At 40.1% G+C, this 14,720-nt stretch overlaps 2 protein-coding genes across 3 annotated transcripts; one reads left to right on the top strand and one right to left on the bottom strand.

Annotated features, from left to right (window-relative positions):
* Positions 1-2,013: 2,013 nt before the first annotated feature.
* On the top strand, positions 2,014-4,594 carry LOC129239260 (uncharacterized). 2 transcript variants are annotated; one of them, XM_054874629.1, is made up of 2 exons: positions 2,014-2,085; positions 2,242-4,594. In XM_054874629.1, the coding sequence occupies exon 2, from the start codon at positions 2,310-2,312 to the stop codon at positions 4,377-4,379; it is 2,070 nt and encodes a 689-aa protein (XP_054730604.1). In that variant the 5' UTR covers positions 2,014-2,085; positions 2,242-2,309; the 3' UTR covers positions 4,380-4,594. The 2 variants fall into 2 exon arrangements, with proteins under 2 accessions (XP_054730604.1, XP_054730603.1); XM_054874628.1 differs by having other exon boundaries at positions 2,080-2,163.
* Positions 4,595-5,445: 851 nt separating this feature from the next.
* Positions 5,446-6,938, bottom strand: LOC129237468 (palmitoyl-protein thioesterase 1). Its single transcript, XM_054872246.1, has 6 exons — positions 6,794-6,938; positions 6,478-6,715; positions 6,263-6,421; positions 6,048-6,197; positions 5,843-5,969; positions 5,446-5,776 (listed from the first exon to the last, which is right to left on the bottom strand). The coding sequence occupies exons 1-6, from the start codon at positions 6,885-6,887 to the stop codon at positions 5,654-5,656; spliced, it is 891 nt and encodes a 296-aa protein (XP_054728221.1). The 5' UTR covers positions 6,888-6,938; the 3' UTR covers positions 5,446-5,653.
* Positions 6,939-14,720: the final 7,782 nt, after the last annotated feature.

Genomic DNA, 14,720 nt, shown 5'->3' with positions numbered 1-14,720 from the left:
AGGAATGAGCGTCGAAGGGGGTCCTTTTAAACGAGGTGCCACTGAAAGTGTAGTTCAGAGGAGTGTAGGATCAGAGGAGTTATTTATAGTAAAGATATTATTGAAAGCATAGAAAATTTTTGTGACATATCTTTCAATAAAAGTCATCAACACAGTGATTCTACAGATGCTAGAATAGAAAGGGATGGTATCGATGTAAAAAGATTGGTAGACTTTTTCAAAGAACACAGTCCTTTTCCTGATACAGATGCAATTATGTCAATTGCCACTGGAATTACCGATGATAAAAGTATAAATTGTTACAATGCTTTTGACGAAGGTTTAAAAGTTATGAAGAAAATCGAAGGGAAAAATGTGCGCGAATTGAAGTTATTAAGGAAAGATAAAATAAATTCTCTATTGGCTAAAACTAATAAAATAAAAATTCATGACAATGTTATTCCCATTGATCCATTGTTGCTGTTATTTGTGCGTTGAAAAAAACAGATGATGAACTAAAAACTTATATGAATTATGAACTGGCACCATATCCACTTGCTCTGTTTCAAGATGGCCTACTGCGAAAGACAAAAAAATCAACTTTCTACGAATTATTCCCAGAAATTCAGATTAATTTGAAAAGCTTAGAAAATGTTCATTATGTTATTGATGGAGGCATGTTGTTATGGTATTTGATGGATATAAGAAGGACGGTATTAAATCTGCTGAAAGGAATCGTCGCGCACTAAAAAATAGAAGTACAGATATTGAATTTGATGAAAATATGCCGTTAAAAATCGCTCAAGATAAATTTCTAACGAATAAAAAAAATAAATCTCGCCTAATCGAAATGTTAAGAATAAAATTAGCTGATAACAATATTTTTACATGCCAAACGGAAAGCGGAAAGAAATTAGTTTAGAATCTTAAAATATTGTTGTAATTTCTGAAGACATTGACGTCTTGGTAGTGTTAATGGCATTGGCGCCTACTGATCGTGAAATATATTTTTTAAAACCATCCCGAGGCAAAGTTAACCAACAAATATTTTCATCGAAAAGTTTAGAAAAATCTCTACCAGCATGTAAAGAACATGTTCTATTTTTACATGCTTTCAGGGGCTGTGATACTACTTCTGCGTTTTACAATAAAGGAAAAATTAAGTTTATCAAAAATTTTGAGAAGCGGAATTATCTACATGACTCAGCAGCAGTATTTAAAAATGTACATGAAGATGCAAATAATATATTTCAGCTGGTATTACATGTATTTTGGGACTGTATGGTGCTTCGGCAAAAATGACAGATTTGAATACAGTCAGTTTCAATTCTTTCATCAAAGCAACTGCCACATCTGATCCAGCATTTGAACACTTAAAACGGGCTTACCTACAAATCCAGATGTGGTTAGGGAATGATTTAATCATCGAAAATTGGGGATGGAACTATTCCAATAATACCTATCATCCAATATTTACGAATCAATTACCTGCTCCGGAAAATTTATTAAAAATGTTTTTTTTTTGTATGCTAATTATTTAAATAAACAAATGGTTTACATAATATTTTTTTTAACATTTAATTATCCATAATCTATTTATTTTTTCAGTTGCTTCCACTTCTGTTACAAAAAAAATAAATTCTACAACGTTATTTGCATTATAGCACATAAGTTATTGCAACCATAAATATTTGCTATTTAAAAATCAAATGCACAACTTTTAAATAGGTAGGGATTATTATTTATGTTATTCACAACACATTTTCGCAAAGATAATTTAATTTCATCTAGTCCCTAAGACATCCTAGGTTTTAATGTTTTTAACGCTCCAGACGCTCCACTATTTTAGGTTGTCGCTTTTTCATTTAACAATTCCTTGTCGTGCAGTTTTAGCGCCATCGAACTGCCAAACCGCTTTCTGGGGAGGGCGTTTGTTCAAATGCTCAAATTAATGATAAATTTGATAATAAAGTTTTTTTTTACTGATTTCTGTTTCTATTGTGTTGCCCTCCTCGAATTCCAACTCACTGTGCACTTTGAGTTACTCGTAATTACTCATGCAAGTTTTGTTTTTTTAATTATCAATTTTCTTTCATTCAGAAAAAAGTAAGAAATTATTGCTTTACTTTATCACTTCGTCTCAAATAAAAAAAACACTGCAATCCTGCAATTACTTTTTATATAGTAGGGATAGTCTTTCATTGGCATATGTACCAAATATTTTAGTTAATTATAAATTTTCCGGTACATTTCCAATTATAGCTCATCCACAAACAGAATCCATCGACGAATAAGGGAAACTTGTGAAAAAGAAAACAAAAATTGTAACCATGTCCTTATCCAATACTGCCAATCTTGCAGTAAGTAATCCCCATTTGGCGCTCAATAGCTTCATCAATGTTTTCTCGCCGTCTTCTTCGGTTTCCAATGGGAATGAAACTGAAAAGACTGGCACGTTCATCCATAATCGGCACATCGTTTTGAAGTTGGTCAATAAAATCTTTGATGATAAGCTCGGCAATATTGAATTATCTCCGTCGCATTGCTCCAGTGTGGCGAAGAGAAGTTCCGAATATAGTTATGACAGACGACTCAAGTACTGGAAGGATGTGTTGGAGCAACGCAAGAATGTGCAGGCGAACATACAGCTCAAGACTGGTAAATTACCAGCCCAGGTACTCTTCAATCGTGCAGTCACCGTTGATGAACGTGACAAGCAGACTGTGCGCCGCTTGATGGACTATGCCGAACGTGTAACGCCATTGACTCTAATAAATAGGAATGCATCTATATTACCGGAATATATGGACTGTAACACATGTCAGCACGTGAATGAATTACGTGAAACGTTGCCAAAGGCAGAGCGCGACGGTGAGAAGATAGTTGAGATTAGCGGCTTACCGTCGATAACTAAGAAAGAGCTATTGGGAAAGCCGAAGGATCAGGGTACCAGCAAGAAGTCGGATTGGCTGAAATCGAAAGTGTTAGAGGATCGCATTGAAGAGAAGCGTCACGATTTAGAACGTGTAATTGAATTCTATCCAGATATAGAGAAATTGGAAGTTGTGGGCGAAGGTTTTGACAAGATAAACTTGTTGCAACACAATGTGGATATAAAATATATAGGTGAAGAGCTCATACATCATATATCACAGGATTCGTCCGCTTGTCAAGCAGATACACAGGCAGAAACGAGTGTGGAGGAGCCACCGCCACAACCCGACTACTATGTCAAGATAAACGAGCATGTTTTCCAATTTATTGAGAAACGTAGCTCTAAATATGTCGAGATAGAGGTTCGTTTCGAATGCGAGCCTTTCGACAAAGTCATCAAGCACGTTTTACATGTGGAAAATCTGGGCAAAAAGGTGTTGAATTTCGAATGGGTGCATCGGCCGTATTTCGGAAAGAATACCAATCTTTTGAAGGCCAACGATGATGAATTTCTCTTCCCGCAAACACCGTTTCGACTTGCGTCAGGCGATACCATGGAAGTGGTTGTGCAATTTCAACCACGTCATGTCAACGTCATAAAAGAAAAGTGGATGCTAAAAATAGATCCATATTTTTTTTGTCGCAAAATAGACGCTGTCGTTTTGCGACTGTATGGAAAATGCAAGCCAGCGCCAGAATATGTAAACAAAATTAGAGCTGACCTAACAGATGTGCTGAATAAGTCTAATACTAAGATGGCGCGCCAGCTTACCACGGGCTTGGCTTCACTCACACCGCTTATTAAAGGGCCCGAAACGCAGTGTCCTTACCAGCGCACCCTCACTGAACTTGAGCTCTTCGAATTCAACAATCCCGGCTATCGTTGTGAGCGTTATCATGACATACAATTACTGAAGGAACTATACCAACGTTTGAAGAAGCCACGTGAACCTGCTTGGGACCTTAGTGTAGAAACTTTGAAAGCTATGATATTGCGCCAAGGAAGTCCCGATCGGCGTGCTTTACTTTTCGTCGAGATGCTGGGTATTTTAGAGGAGATGCGCGGCAAACCGCCAATAGACTTCGAGGAGAAAATACTCAACAATACGGAACGTGAGCGGGCTTGCTATGTGTACGTGCGTGGTATTATTTCGACGGGAATCGATGAATGGGAAGAGTTGACATTGACCATTGAGGAGGCTTTCCTGAAAGTGACATGGCAGGAGTACATGGAAACTTATTATGAAATACAAAAGGAGACCACTTCTTTACTAAATGAAGGCGCTGGGGGCGATGCTCAAAATATAGATTTGGAATTGGACGAAGAGGAAATTAAACAATGGCTAGCTAAGGAGTTGCGTCATCGCAAGGCGTTCCGTGACACACTCTACATGCAGACCTATACGCATTTGTGCAATTTCATGGAGGATATTGTGTCAGTGATTGAGAGCACAGATATCGTATAAGCCGTTGCTATGTTCGGTAGATATTTGTCTTAAATTGCTTTTTTTGAAAATGAGTCTATGGACAAGTTGTGCGTCATACACTAGTTGAAAGAGCTTCTGTGCGCATGCGGCAGTACTTGAATGAGAACTGCACTGAGAAATGTTTGCGCCAATCATTTAAATAACTTTTTTTCTTTTATATTTTACTTGAATATACGAATGTACATATTTAATAAAAAATGAAGGTAACATACCTAAAAAAACTAGTCGTTTGAGTAGCGTGCAACTAGCAGACATCGCAAAAATATATTCCTATGCAGCGATAGGAGTTTAACCTGCAAAAATATCCGAACGTAATTGTGCCAGAGTAACGTGTGCCTCATAAGCAGCTGAGGTTCTTCTTCTGCAGTGGAAGGAGGTTGGACGCCAATAAGGACATTCGGAGAGCGAGAGTTCATAAAAGGCGGTAAGGGATTCCCGGTGCATGTCTTTAATTGCCTGTCGGTCTGGCTGCTTCAGTGGTTCTCGTGTATAGTCCCGGATCTCTAATTTTTCGTGCCAAAGGGGGAGGGGAATGAGAAAGACGTGAACCTATGCTGCTCTGGTGAGATCCAAAAAGTCGTGGATTTTCCAATTGAGGTGCTTAGAGGTACCCCCGTTACGTCAGCGGAAAACAGAACTCGCTTGCGGCTGAGGGCGAGATCTACATGCAGCCACAAACCGTGTGACCCACACTCTATGTATTTTAAGGCCTGAACACGCATCACCCGTTGCATTGATTGCTTCCAACAGATGTTGAAGTAGGGTGGAGCCGTTTTTGGCAGACGCTGCAGAAATATACTTCTGGTCCAGGGTTGGACTCAATGCTAGTCTTGCAAACAAGTTTTTGGAACAGCCTAGGTGAGACACCACGGACGATTGATGAGGGGTGAAATTCATCGCACTAAACAGGGTTAGTTTACTGTGGCGGCAGCTCTTAATTGAGAAAAACCCCAGTCATTTCGATACGTAGAACTGGTTGCCCTGGGAATTCTACACATTACATACATTTTTTTAGTACGCACCTGGTTTTATTACCGCTAAAAAATTAATGTGCATAGTCATGGAATTTATAAGAAAAGATTTCAACTTGTCAAGTACTAATATCAGCCATTCAAACAGTTCATAAAATCAAAGAAATTCGTTCTTTTTATCACAAATATGTTTAGGAAACTTCATTCCACTGAGTATAGAATATCCAATCCACTGAGTATATAGCATATATGAGGAGATCTTTCAGAACAATCTGCTGTCTCTTAGTTCTTTTTAAGCAGTGGTATAATATTTTCTATGAACCAAGTGCTAGTCATTTGTAAATGATCACCTTCTACAGATAAATGTAATAGTTTGCCGTCATGATCCATTTTATCTAGTCCGAGCTGCATAAGAAACAAATGAGGAATGAATAATAAACACAACAGTTTGCATAGAATCTTTTAATTTACATCTTCGTAGATTCCGCTTTGAGTTAGTGGTCGAATTGCTGTATCTTGACCAGGTGCATAGAAACCAAACCATTGCGATTCTCTGGGCTGAACTATGGTATCATTCAAGAACATGACCATAACAAATCTGAAAATATTTTTAACTGTTTGAAACATATTTCTATTATAATTTGCAGCTTTTAGTAGCAGTCTCTTCAATACATACTTTTCGAGTTTATTTAGATTATCGATATAAGTTTGGTTGATAAACACTTCGTTGTTTATATTTGAAAGAAATGAACTCTTCTGTCGATATTCCTCTTCGTGTAACGGATCATGCCAATAAGTAGCCTGTACCAATTCGCGTTGAATCCATCTAATGCAAAAAGGGGGTAATTAACACTCATTTAGCAAAAAAACAAAAACGGGGCATGAAGTTACTCTTTATAAGCAGCGCGATACAATAACTTCCGTAGGTGTTCACAAGCGTTGTTTGAAAGTGATGGACATTTCGGCAAACCGAAGACGCCTTGATGCTGTCCACCTATAGAAATCAATGTTTTCATAGGGGGACTAGAACAGCGTTGAGCCACAGCACGCCTGTATTGTTTAAGTAAAATCAATAATAAATTTCAGCATGCATTTATTGTACCCACAAAAATTGTCCGCCTTGTGAGAAGCCAATAGCATGGTAGCCTCCTGCTAGCTGTTCGTCTTTGATTAATTGATCACACACATAACGCACTTGATCGTCAGGATGTAGGAAGAAACCGCTTTCATAGTCTAGTGCAATATTGCCGCCGATCCTTAACGACAGTACATATGTGCCATTTATTTCAGTTTCAATTAGTTTCTTTATGGAACCCATGCTGAAGGGAAAACAGCAAGTATCACCTTGAAGATGGAAAAGCGCAAGTAAGCGACTACCAAGTGCATTGATGTAGATTTGCAGAAACCATAAGATCAACTTACCCATTCCATGCCATAGCACAACTGGAAGTGGTCCAGAAGCAGCTAAAGCACCATAAAAAATTGTTAATATCAGCAAGCCTTTAAAGAGCACCATTGTCTTGGAATTATAAGAGACAAAACGGACTCATGAGTCAGGAACAGGCGATTTGTCTACAAGCTATAATAAATAAATCAAAACACAAGGTTGCATTGCATTTTTGTTATTTAGTTAGCGTCAGGGTTGCTGAGAAGTGTTAATACTGTGATTATTTGTTTATTTTTATTAGAAACGGATGTGACCCGATAAGAAAGCAAATAATTATTTAAAAAAAATGGGCTTTTACTCTTTTATTTCTTCAAAAATATATAACTATGTACGTAGTACTGATTAGAAAGGAAAAGAAAATAGAATACAGGAATATCCAGGATCATAAAAATATAACTGATCTTAAATGCATTCTAACACCGGATTTACACACGGAGTCATCTGGAAGGGAGACACTGGAAATTCTGTTTTCATGTCTCATTCGCGGCCACACGGGCAAAATTGTTTTCGGTAACATTTTGACATTTAATACTTTAGCATCGTCTGGTTCGGATGTATTATAGCACGCGCTTACATGTAAAGCAGAGCGCGTTCGACAACAGTTTATTAAATATATGAATGAAAAATGCAAACTGGTTAAATAATAAATAATTTTTTGTTTTTTTTTATTGAAATATATTTGAAATTCCTGTACTTGAATAAAAAAAATTAAATTAAAAATACTTCATATGTAAATAATTAATTTAAAATTAACTTGAGTATCTAGAAATGCAGGGAAAAATTAGAAATCAACATAAACATGTCCCATAACTATTTTAAATTATACCTACTTTACTAGCAAAAATAATCGTGCATTTCCCAAGCAGCGTTCGGATGTTTGTCATCGTTGTTATCTTCCGTTTGATTGAAAACCAACACATAACTTAGAACTTCCTTCCACAAAAGAAGAAAACGAATGAAGCAACTGTCAAAAATTGCTTTAAGATAAGAAATACGAATAAGAAGAGCAAAGCGTGTTGCCAGTACAGGCCGTCCTTCACCCCCGAACAAAATGTTTCCCTTCCAAATGTTTCCGTGTGTAAATGGGCACTAATTTCAGTAGTGGACAATCATAGATGTTTTTTATGCAACTTTTTGTTGGAACAGGCTTAAAGGAAATATAAAGGTAAAAGGAAGTGTCATAGGTAAGTTTTAATTAAAATTGTGTTGAAGAAGTGTCATAAATTAAAATTATTTTCGGAAATTATAGTTTACATATATGTACTTATTTTATTATCGATTGGAGGAAGAAAAAGAGAACGCTCACGAATGAAATGGTTCGATGACGTTGAATCAGATTTTAATGCAGATTAAACACGCTCCAACCGTTGTATCAACATGGGCACGTTGGATAAACGGTTGTACCATATATAGTATGGTTGTACAACTGATTTCGAAGTTGGCACAATGGTTGCATGAAAATTAAAAAGTTTTAATTTTTGGGTGAGCGGTGTTAACGGGAGTACAATGAGTTTGTACAACAAACTTTGTCTACATTTTTGTTTTTTAGTTATTTTCACAGAAATTTAATTAATTTAATATATGGAAAATAACAATAAATTATTATTTTACAATAAAAAAAGGAGCACTAGCTGCCAGGGCTTACGGCTCAAATATGAAAATATCACTTGTAATTTACTTGCACACACATTAATTTACATTTTTACATTCCGCCCCCATCCTCGTAATCCGCAGCATCTGTTGGCTGTATTTTTCGCGATTTTCGTGATGTCACCTCGTCTTCCTCCGAGCTGTACGCGCTCAATTCATCCGACATATCATTGTTAGCATCTAAATCGTTGTAGTTGTGGTTGCTTTTATGAGTATTTGTACTCGTATTGCTTTTCGTCGTTTTACTCATTTTTTAATTTAATTTCCTATATTTTGATTTTCACAGAAAATAAGTAGATTATTATAAAAATGAAATAGAAATAAAACAGTAATTAATAAATAATATTATATGTTATCAATTATTTTTATTGAACAAATTTCACTTGATTCCTGTATTTTGCGAAATGTTAACGAAAATGAGAATAATAATATCATGTTGGAATGAGTATACTAAACCGTCATCCAACTCATTGTGCAGCGTGTTGATACAACGGTTGGAGCGTGTATGCTCTACATAAGAAAATTAACGTTCGCAGATGGAGTCATGGATATAATAAAATGGAGAAAATTTGTTAATGAAGCTATGGTATGATGATCACCGATTAGAAGAATGAAAAAGAAGGAGAAGAAAAAGAAGAGTCATAGCAAGACGGTACCAAGGTGGATTTATTAAGGTGACAGCGTTCACCCAGCTGAATTTTTCACCTTAGGTATGGCTTACGTCAAAATGATATGCTTTGTTTGTATGTATTGGTATGTTTACATTTGCTTGCTGATTTTGACGTGATGGTTGGACCAAACGCAACAACAAATACATGTAGGGGTTTACTTATATGTGTTTACTGTCACCTGTAATAAATTCGCCTTGGACGGTACCATACAAGGCAGCTGATTATCATATATGCATTCATATTATGTCCGCCGTAGCCGAATGGGTTGGTGCGTGACTACCATTCGGAATTCACAGAGAGATCGTTGGTTCAAATCTCGGTGAAACACCAAAATTAAGAAAAACATTTTTCTAATAGCGGTCGCCCCTCGGCAGGCAATGGCAAACCTCCGATTGTATTTCTGCCATGAAAAAGCTCCTCATAAAAATATCTGCCGTTCGGAGTCGGCTTGAAACTGTAGGTCCCTCCATTTGTGAAACAACATCAAGACGCACACCACAAATTGGAGGAGCAGCTCGGCCAAACACCCAAAAAAGGGAAATATATATATATATATATATATAACGGCATTAATGTTCATATACAAAGGGTTTTTCAATAAGGGCGGGTGGATGTTGAAATGGAATTAAATGGCGTTTGCTGTGTGGCACGTAGCGCCGTCCTGCTGGAACCACATGTCGTCTAGGTCCACATGGTTCAATATGGGCCATAAGAAATTGGAAGGGCCACCACGTCTACCGAAAAATGGGCGCAATGCGCGCAACGTTTGCGTTAATGAACACTCATTTTTATAATTAAGTTTTATCACTTGAACGTGCTGTTCAATCGTGTAACTTGCCATAATGATTTTGCATAAACAACTGAATAATAAACAAAAGATTTGACAGATGTCACCAAATCAAAATGGCTGCCACAGAGCGCCAAAATCGACCCGCACCAATTGTAAAACCCTATATATATTATACATATATACAGGGTGAACGATATGAAGTGTGAAGATTTGAACGAAACCCACGTCGAGGTGGAAAAAAATGGCCAAAGAACTGAAAATATCGCAAGACAGAATTCGACGCATATTGAAAAATGAGCTCAAGGTCAAGGCTTACAAGTTCCAAAAAGCACACGATCTTTCACCCCAGCAAAAAAAGTTCGGTGCAAAAGAACAAATGAGTTGTTGCCCTTGCACGAACCTGGCGAATGTCCTAACATTGTGTTTTCTGATAAAAAAAATGTCCCAATTGAACAGTTCATAAACACTCAAAACGATCGTGTTTACTTGACCGAACTCTCATACGAAAATTTTATAGCCTACGTATGGCCACTCGAAGCAATTTCCCATCGCAGGTAATGGTTTGGGCCGCAGTGACCGCTCATGGGCCTGGTGTCAAAGAGAAAGCGACTTATTATCGGGAAAATGTTTTAGAAGCTGCTTTGGAGCCGTGGACACTCAAACATTTCGGTCGTAAACCATGGACGTTCCAACAGGACTCGGCACCGTCTTATAAAGCTCGTGTGAGCCAAGAATGGTTAAAAAATCATGTTTCACACTTCATTTCGTCCACACAATGCCTTTCGAATTCGCCAGACGCAAATCCGATGGACTATTCCATCTGGTCCATTTAGGAGAGCAAGGTGAGGACTAAAAAATATGCCAGTATGGATGCGCTGAAAAAAGCGATTATACGAGAATGAGCCAAAATACCTCAAGATCACATTCGTGCAGCATGCAACTCATTTTTTGACCGTTTGGAGGCTATAGTCAAGGCAAAAGGTGGTCATATCGAGCTAAAGTGAATATATGTTAAAATTTTAATCATTTTTGAACAATTTTGCCTTTGAAATCAATAAAAACTAGTTTCACACAAAAAATTTATGGTGTTTTAAATAGGTAACACTTCATATCGTTCACCCTGTATATATACTACATATAAAGTGACATTTAGAGGTTCGTTCTGTGCTGGAGAAATTTTCGCTTATGTAAGCTAATGAATGGAGGAGGATGGTTCCATGTGTAGAAGTCCACGCAAGTGGGGAAAGTTACTGATCGCCATTCACTTGGGAGTGGCCAGGACGATTCTTCTACATATGGCTCAAGCAGCTCACAACGTCCGGGATTAGCCCACGTATCCTCTGGTTAGCTTTCGAACACCCGTTCGGGAGTGAGCTAACGTGAGAAGGCGAAGCATCCCAGCATAGCTGGTTGTGCGCTGGGTTTGGGACCCGCCACTTAAAAATCCCCCCCAATGAAAACAGCAACAAAGCCTCGGATGAGAACTTCCAACACTGATGACGACCCCTGCAAACGAAATAAGGAATACGATTTGAGGGCATGCACCTGGAATGTCCGGTCCCTTAATGGGGAAGGTGCCTCTGCCCGGCTGGTTGATGTCCTCGTAAGAGCAAAGGCTGACATCACTGCCATCCAAGAGATGCGATGGACGGGGCAAGGCAAGAAAACCATAGGACCTTGCGACGTCTACTACAGCTGCCATGTAAAGGAGCGCAAATTCGGTGTCGGATTTGTTGTGGGAGAGAGACTTCGTCGCCAAGTACTGTCGTTCACTCCGGTGGACGAGCGTCTCGCAATAATCCGCATCAAAGCACGTTTTTTTAACATATCGCTAATTTGCGCCCACGCCGCGACGGAAGAGAAGGACGATGCGACCAAAGATTCCTTCTATGAGCGCTTGGAGCGTTCGTATGAGCACTGCCCCCGCCACGACATAAAAATCGTGATTGGCGACTTCAACGCCAGGGTGGGCAAGGAAGGAATTTTTGGTCCCACAGTCGGAAAATTCAGCCTGCACAACGAAACATCCGGTAACGGACAGAGGCTGATCGACTTCGCCGGGGCCCGAAACATGGTAGTCTGCAGCACCAGATTCCAGCATAAAAAAATCCACCAAGCTACCTGGCTGTCCCCTGATCGAAAAACGCGAAACCAGATCGATCATGTTGTGATAGATGGAAGACACGCTTCTAGTGTATTAGATGTACGCACGATCCGAGGACCCAACATCGACTCGGATCATTACCTTGTTGCAGCCAAGCTGCGCACACGCCTCTGTGCAGCAAAAAACGTACATCTACCTACGCAAAGAATGTTCGACATCGAAAAGCTGCAATCACAACAGACAGCCAGAAGATTCGCCACTCGACTCTCACTCCTGCTCTCAGAGAGCACTTCCCAACAAACCGGCATGCACGAGCAATGGAGCAACATTTCTCGTTCCCTACGTACCGCCGCCGAAGAAGAAATCGGATTCCGGCGAGCCCGAAAAAACAATTGGTACGACGAGGAATGTCATGCTGCCGCAGAAAGAAAGGATGCCGCCTATAGAGCTACGCTGCGATCGGGCGCAACGCGAGCCATGTGGGATCGCTACAGAGAGCTGAAAAAGGAAGAGAGACGTATTATCCGACAGAAGAAACGAGAGGCCGAAATACGTGAGTGCGAGGAGCTTGAGATGCTGGCCAACAGGAACAACGCCCGAAAATTCTACCAGAAAGTTCGGCGGCTTACAGAAGGTTTTAAGACCGGGGCGTTTTCCTGTAAGAACAAAGACGGCGATCTGGTGACTGACGTACAGAGCAATCTTAAATTATGGAGGGAACACTTCTCGAACCTGTTAAACAGTGACAGCTGCGCATGTCGTAGAGAATGTGAAGATCCCGATACCCCAATCGATGACGACGGAATTGTAGTTCCGTTACCCGACCATGACGAGGTGAGAATAGCAATATCACGGCTACAGAACAACAAAGCCGCGGGCGCCGACGGACTGCCGGCTGAGCTATTCAAACATGGCGGCGAGGAGCTGGTAAGGTGCATGCATCAGCTCCTATGCAAAATATGGTCGGATGAAAGCATGCCTGCCGATTGGAATTTAAGTGTGCTCTGCCCAATCCATAAGAAGGGCGACCCTGCAATTTGTGCCAATTACCGCGGGATTAGTCTTCTAAATATCGCCTATAAGGTTCTAGCGAGCGTATTGTGTGAAAGGCTGAAGCCCACCGTCAACCAACTGATTGGACCTTATCAGTGTGGCTTCAGACCTGGAAAGTCTACCATCGACCAAATATTCTCAATACGCCAAATCTTGGAAAAGACCCATGAAAGGAGAATCGACACACACCACCTTTTCGTCGACTTCAAAGCTGCATTCGACAGTACGGAAAGGAGTTACCTGTATGCCGCGATGTCTGAATTTGGTATCCCCGCAAAACTAATACGGCTATGTAAGATGACGTTGCTCAACACCAGCAGCGCCGTCAGAATTGGGAAGGACCTCTCCGAGCCGTTTGATACCAAACGAGGTTTCAGACAGGGTGACTCGCTGTCGTGTGACTTCTTTAACCTGATGTTGGAGAGCATCGTACGAGCCGCAGAACTTAATCGCTCAGGCACAATATTTTATAAGAGCGTACAATTGTTGGCGTATGCCGATGATATCGATATCATCGGCCTTAACAACCGCGCTGTTAGTTCTGCCTTCTCCAAACTGGATAAAGAGGCAAAGCGAATGGGTTTGGTGGTGAACGAGGACAAAACGAAGTACCTCCTGTCTTCAAACAAACAGTCGGCGCACTCGCGTATCGGCACCCACGTCACTGTAGACAGTTATAAGTTCGAGGTTGTAAAGGACTTCGTTTATTTAGGAACCAGCATTAACACCGATAACAATGTCAGCCTTGAAATCCAACGTAGAATCTCTCTTGCCAACAAGTGCTACTTTGGACTAAGTAGGCAATTGAGCAGTAAAGTCCTCTCTCGACGAACAAAACTAACACTCTACAAGACTCTCATCATGCCCGTCCTAACGTATGGCGCAGAAGCTTGGACGATGACAACATCCGATGAAGCGACGCTTGGAGTGTTCGAGATAAAGATTCTGCATAAGATTTTTGGACCTTTGCACGTTGGCAACGGCGAATATCGCAGACGATGGAACGATGAGCTGTATGAGCTTTACGACGACATAGACATAGCGCAGCGAATAAAGATCCAGCGGCTACGTTGGCTGGGTCATGTCGTCCGAATGGATACAAACGCTCCGGCTTTGAAAGTATTCGATGCGGTACCAGCTGGTGGTAGTAGAGGAAGAGGAAGGCCTCCTCTGCGTTGGAAAGATCAGGTGGAGAAGGACTTGGCTTCACTTGGTGTGTCCAATTGGCGCCGGTTAGCACGAGAAAGAAACGACTGGCGCGCTTTGTTAAACTCGGCCAAAATCGCGTAAGCGGTTATCGCGCCAATTAAGAAGAAGAAGCTAATGAATGAACTTTTCATAAACAAAGAAATTTATTTTTTATGGAACCTGGTATTCTGTGCATTTTGATACATTTTTCGCGTGAGATTTTGGTCAATCGCATCTGGTAGTTTGGTCAATTGCATCTGAAGTTGTCGGCCCGTTGAAAACAGGTTGACGATTCCCACAAACTGTCTCTTAATGTTCTGAGATACGAACCATGGAAATTCGTCATGAATTCATGGTTGTTAAGCAAAGAGTCTCTATTACAAGTGGCATGCCGAAGGCGTGTTTAGCTGATTTTTCAGCTAGCTGATTTTCTGCTATTCCCATTT

This window comes from Anastrepha obliqua, chromosome 2 (assembly GCF_027943255.1).
Source record: "Anastrepha obliqua isolate idAnaObli1 chromosome 2, idAnaObli1_1.0, whole genome shotgun sequence".
Classification (NCBI taxonomy): Eukaryota; Metazoa; Arthropoda; class Insecta; order Diptera; family Tephritidae; genus Anastrepha; species Anastrepha obliqua.
Note: the sequence above shows the minus strand (reverse complement) of the source record. Positions and strands in the feature narration are given on the sequence as shown.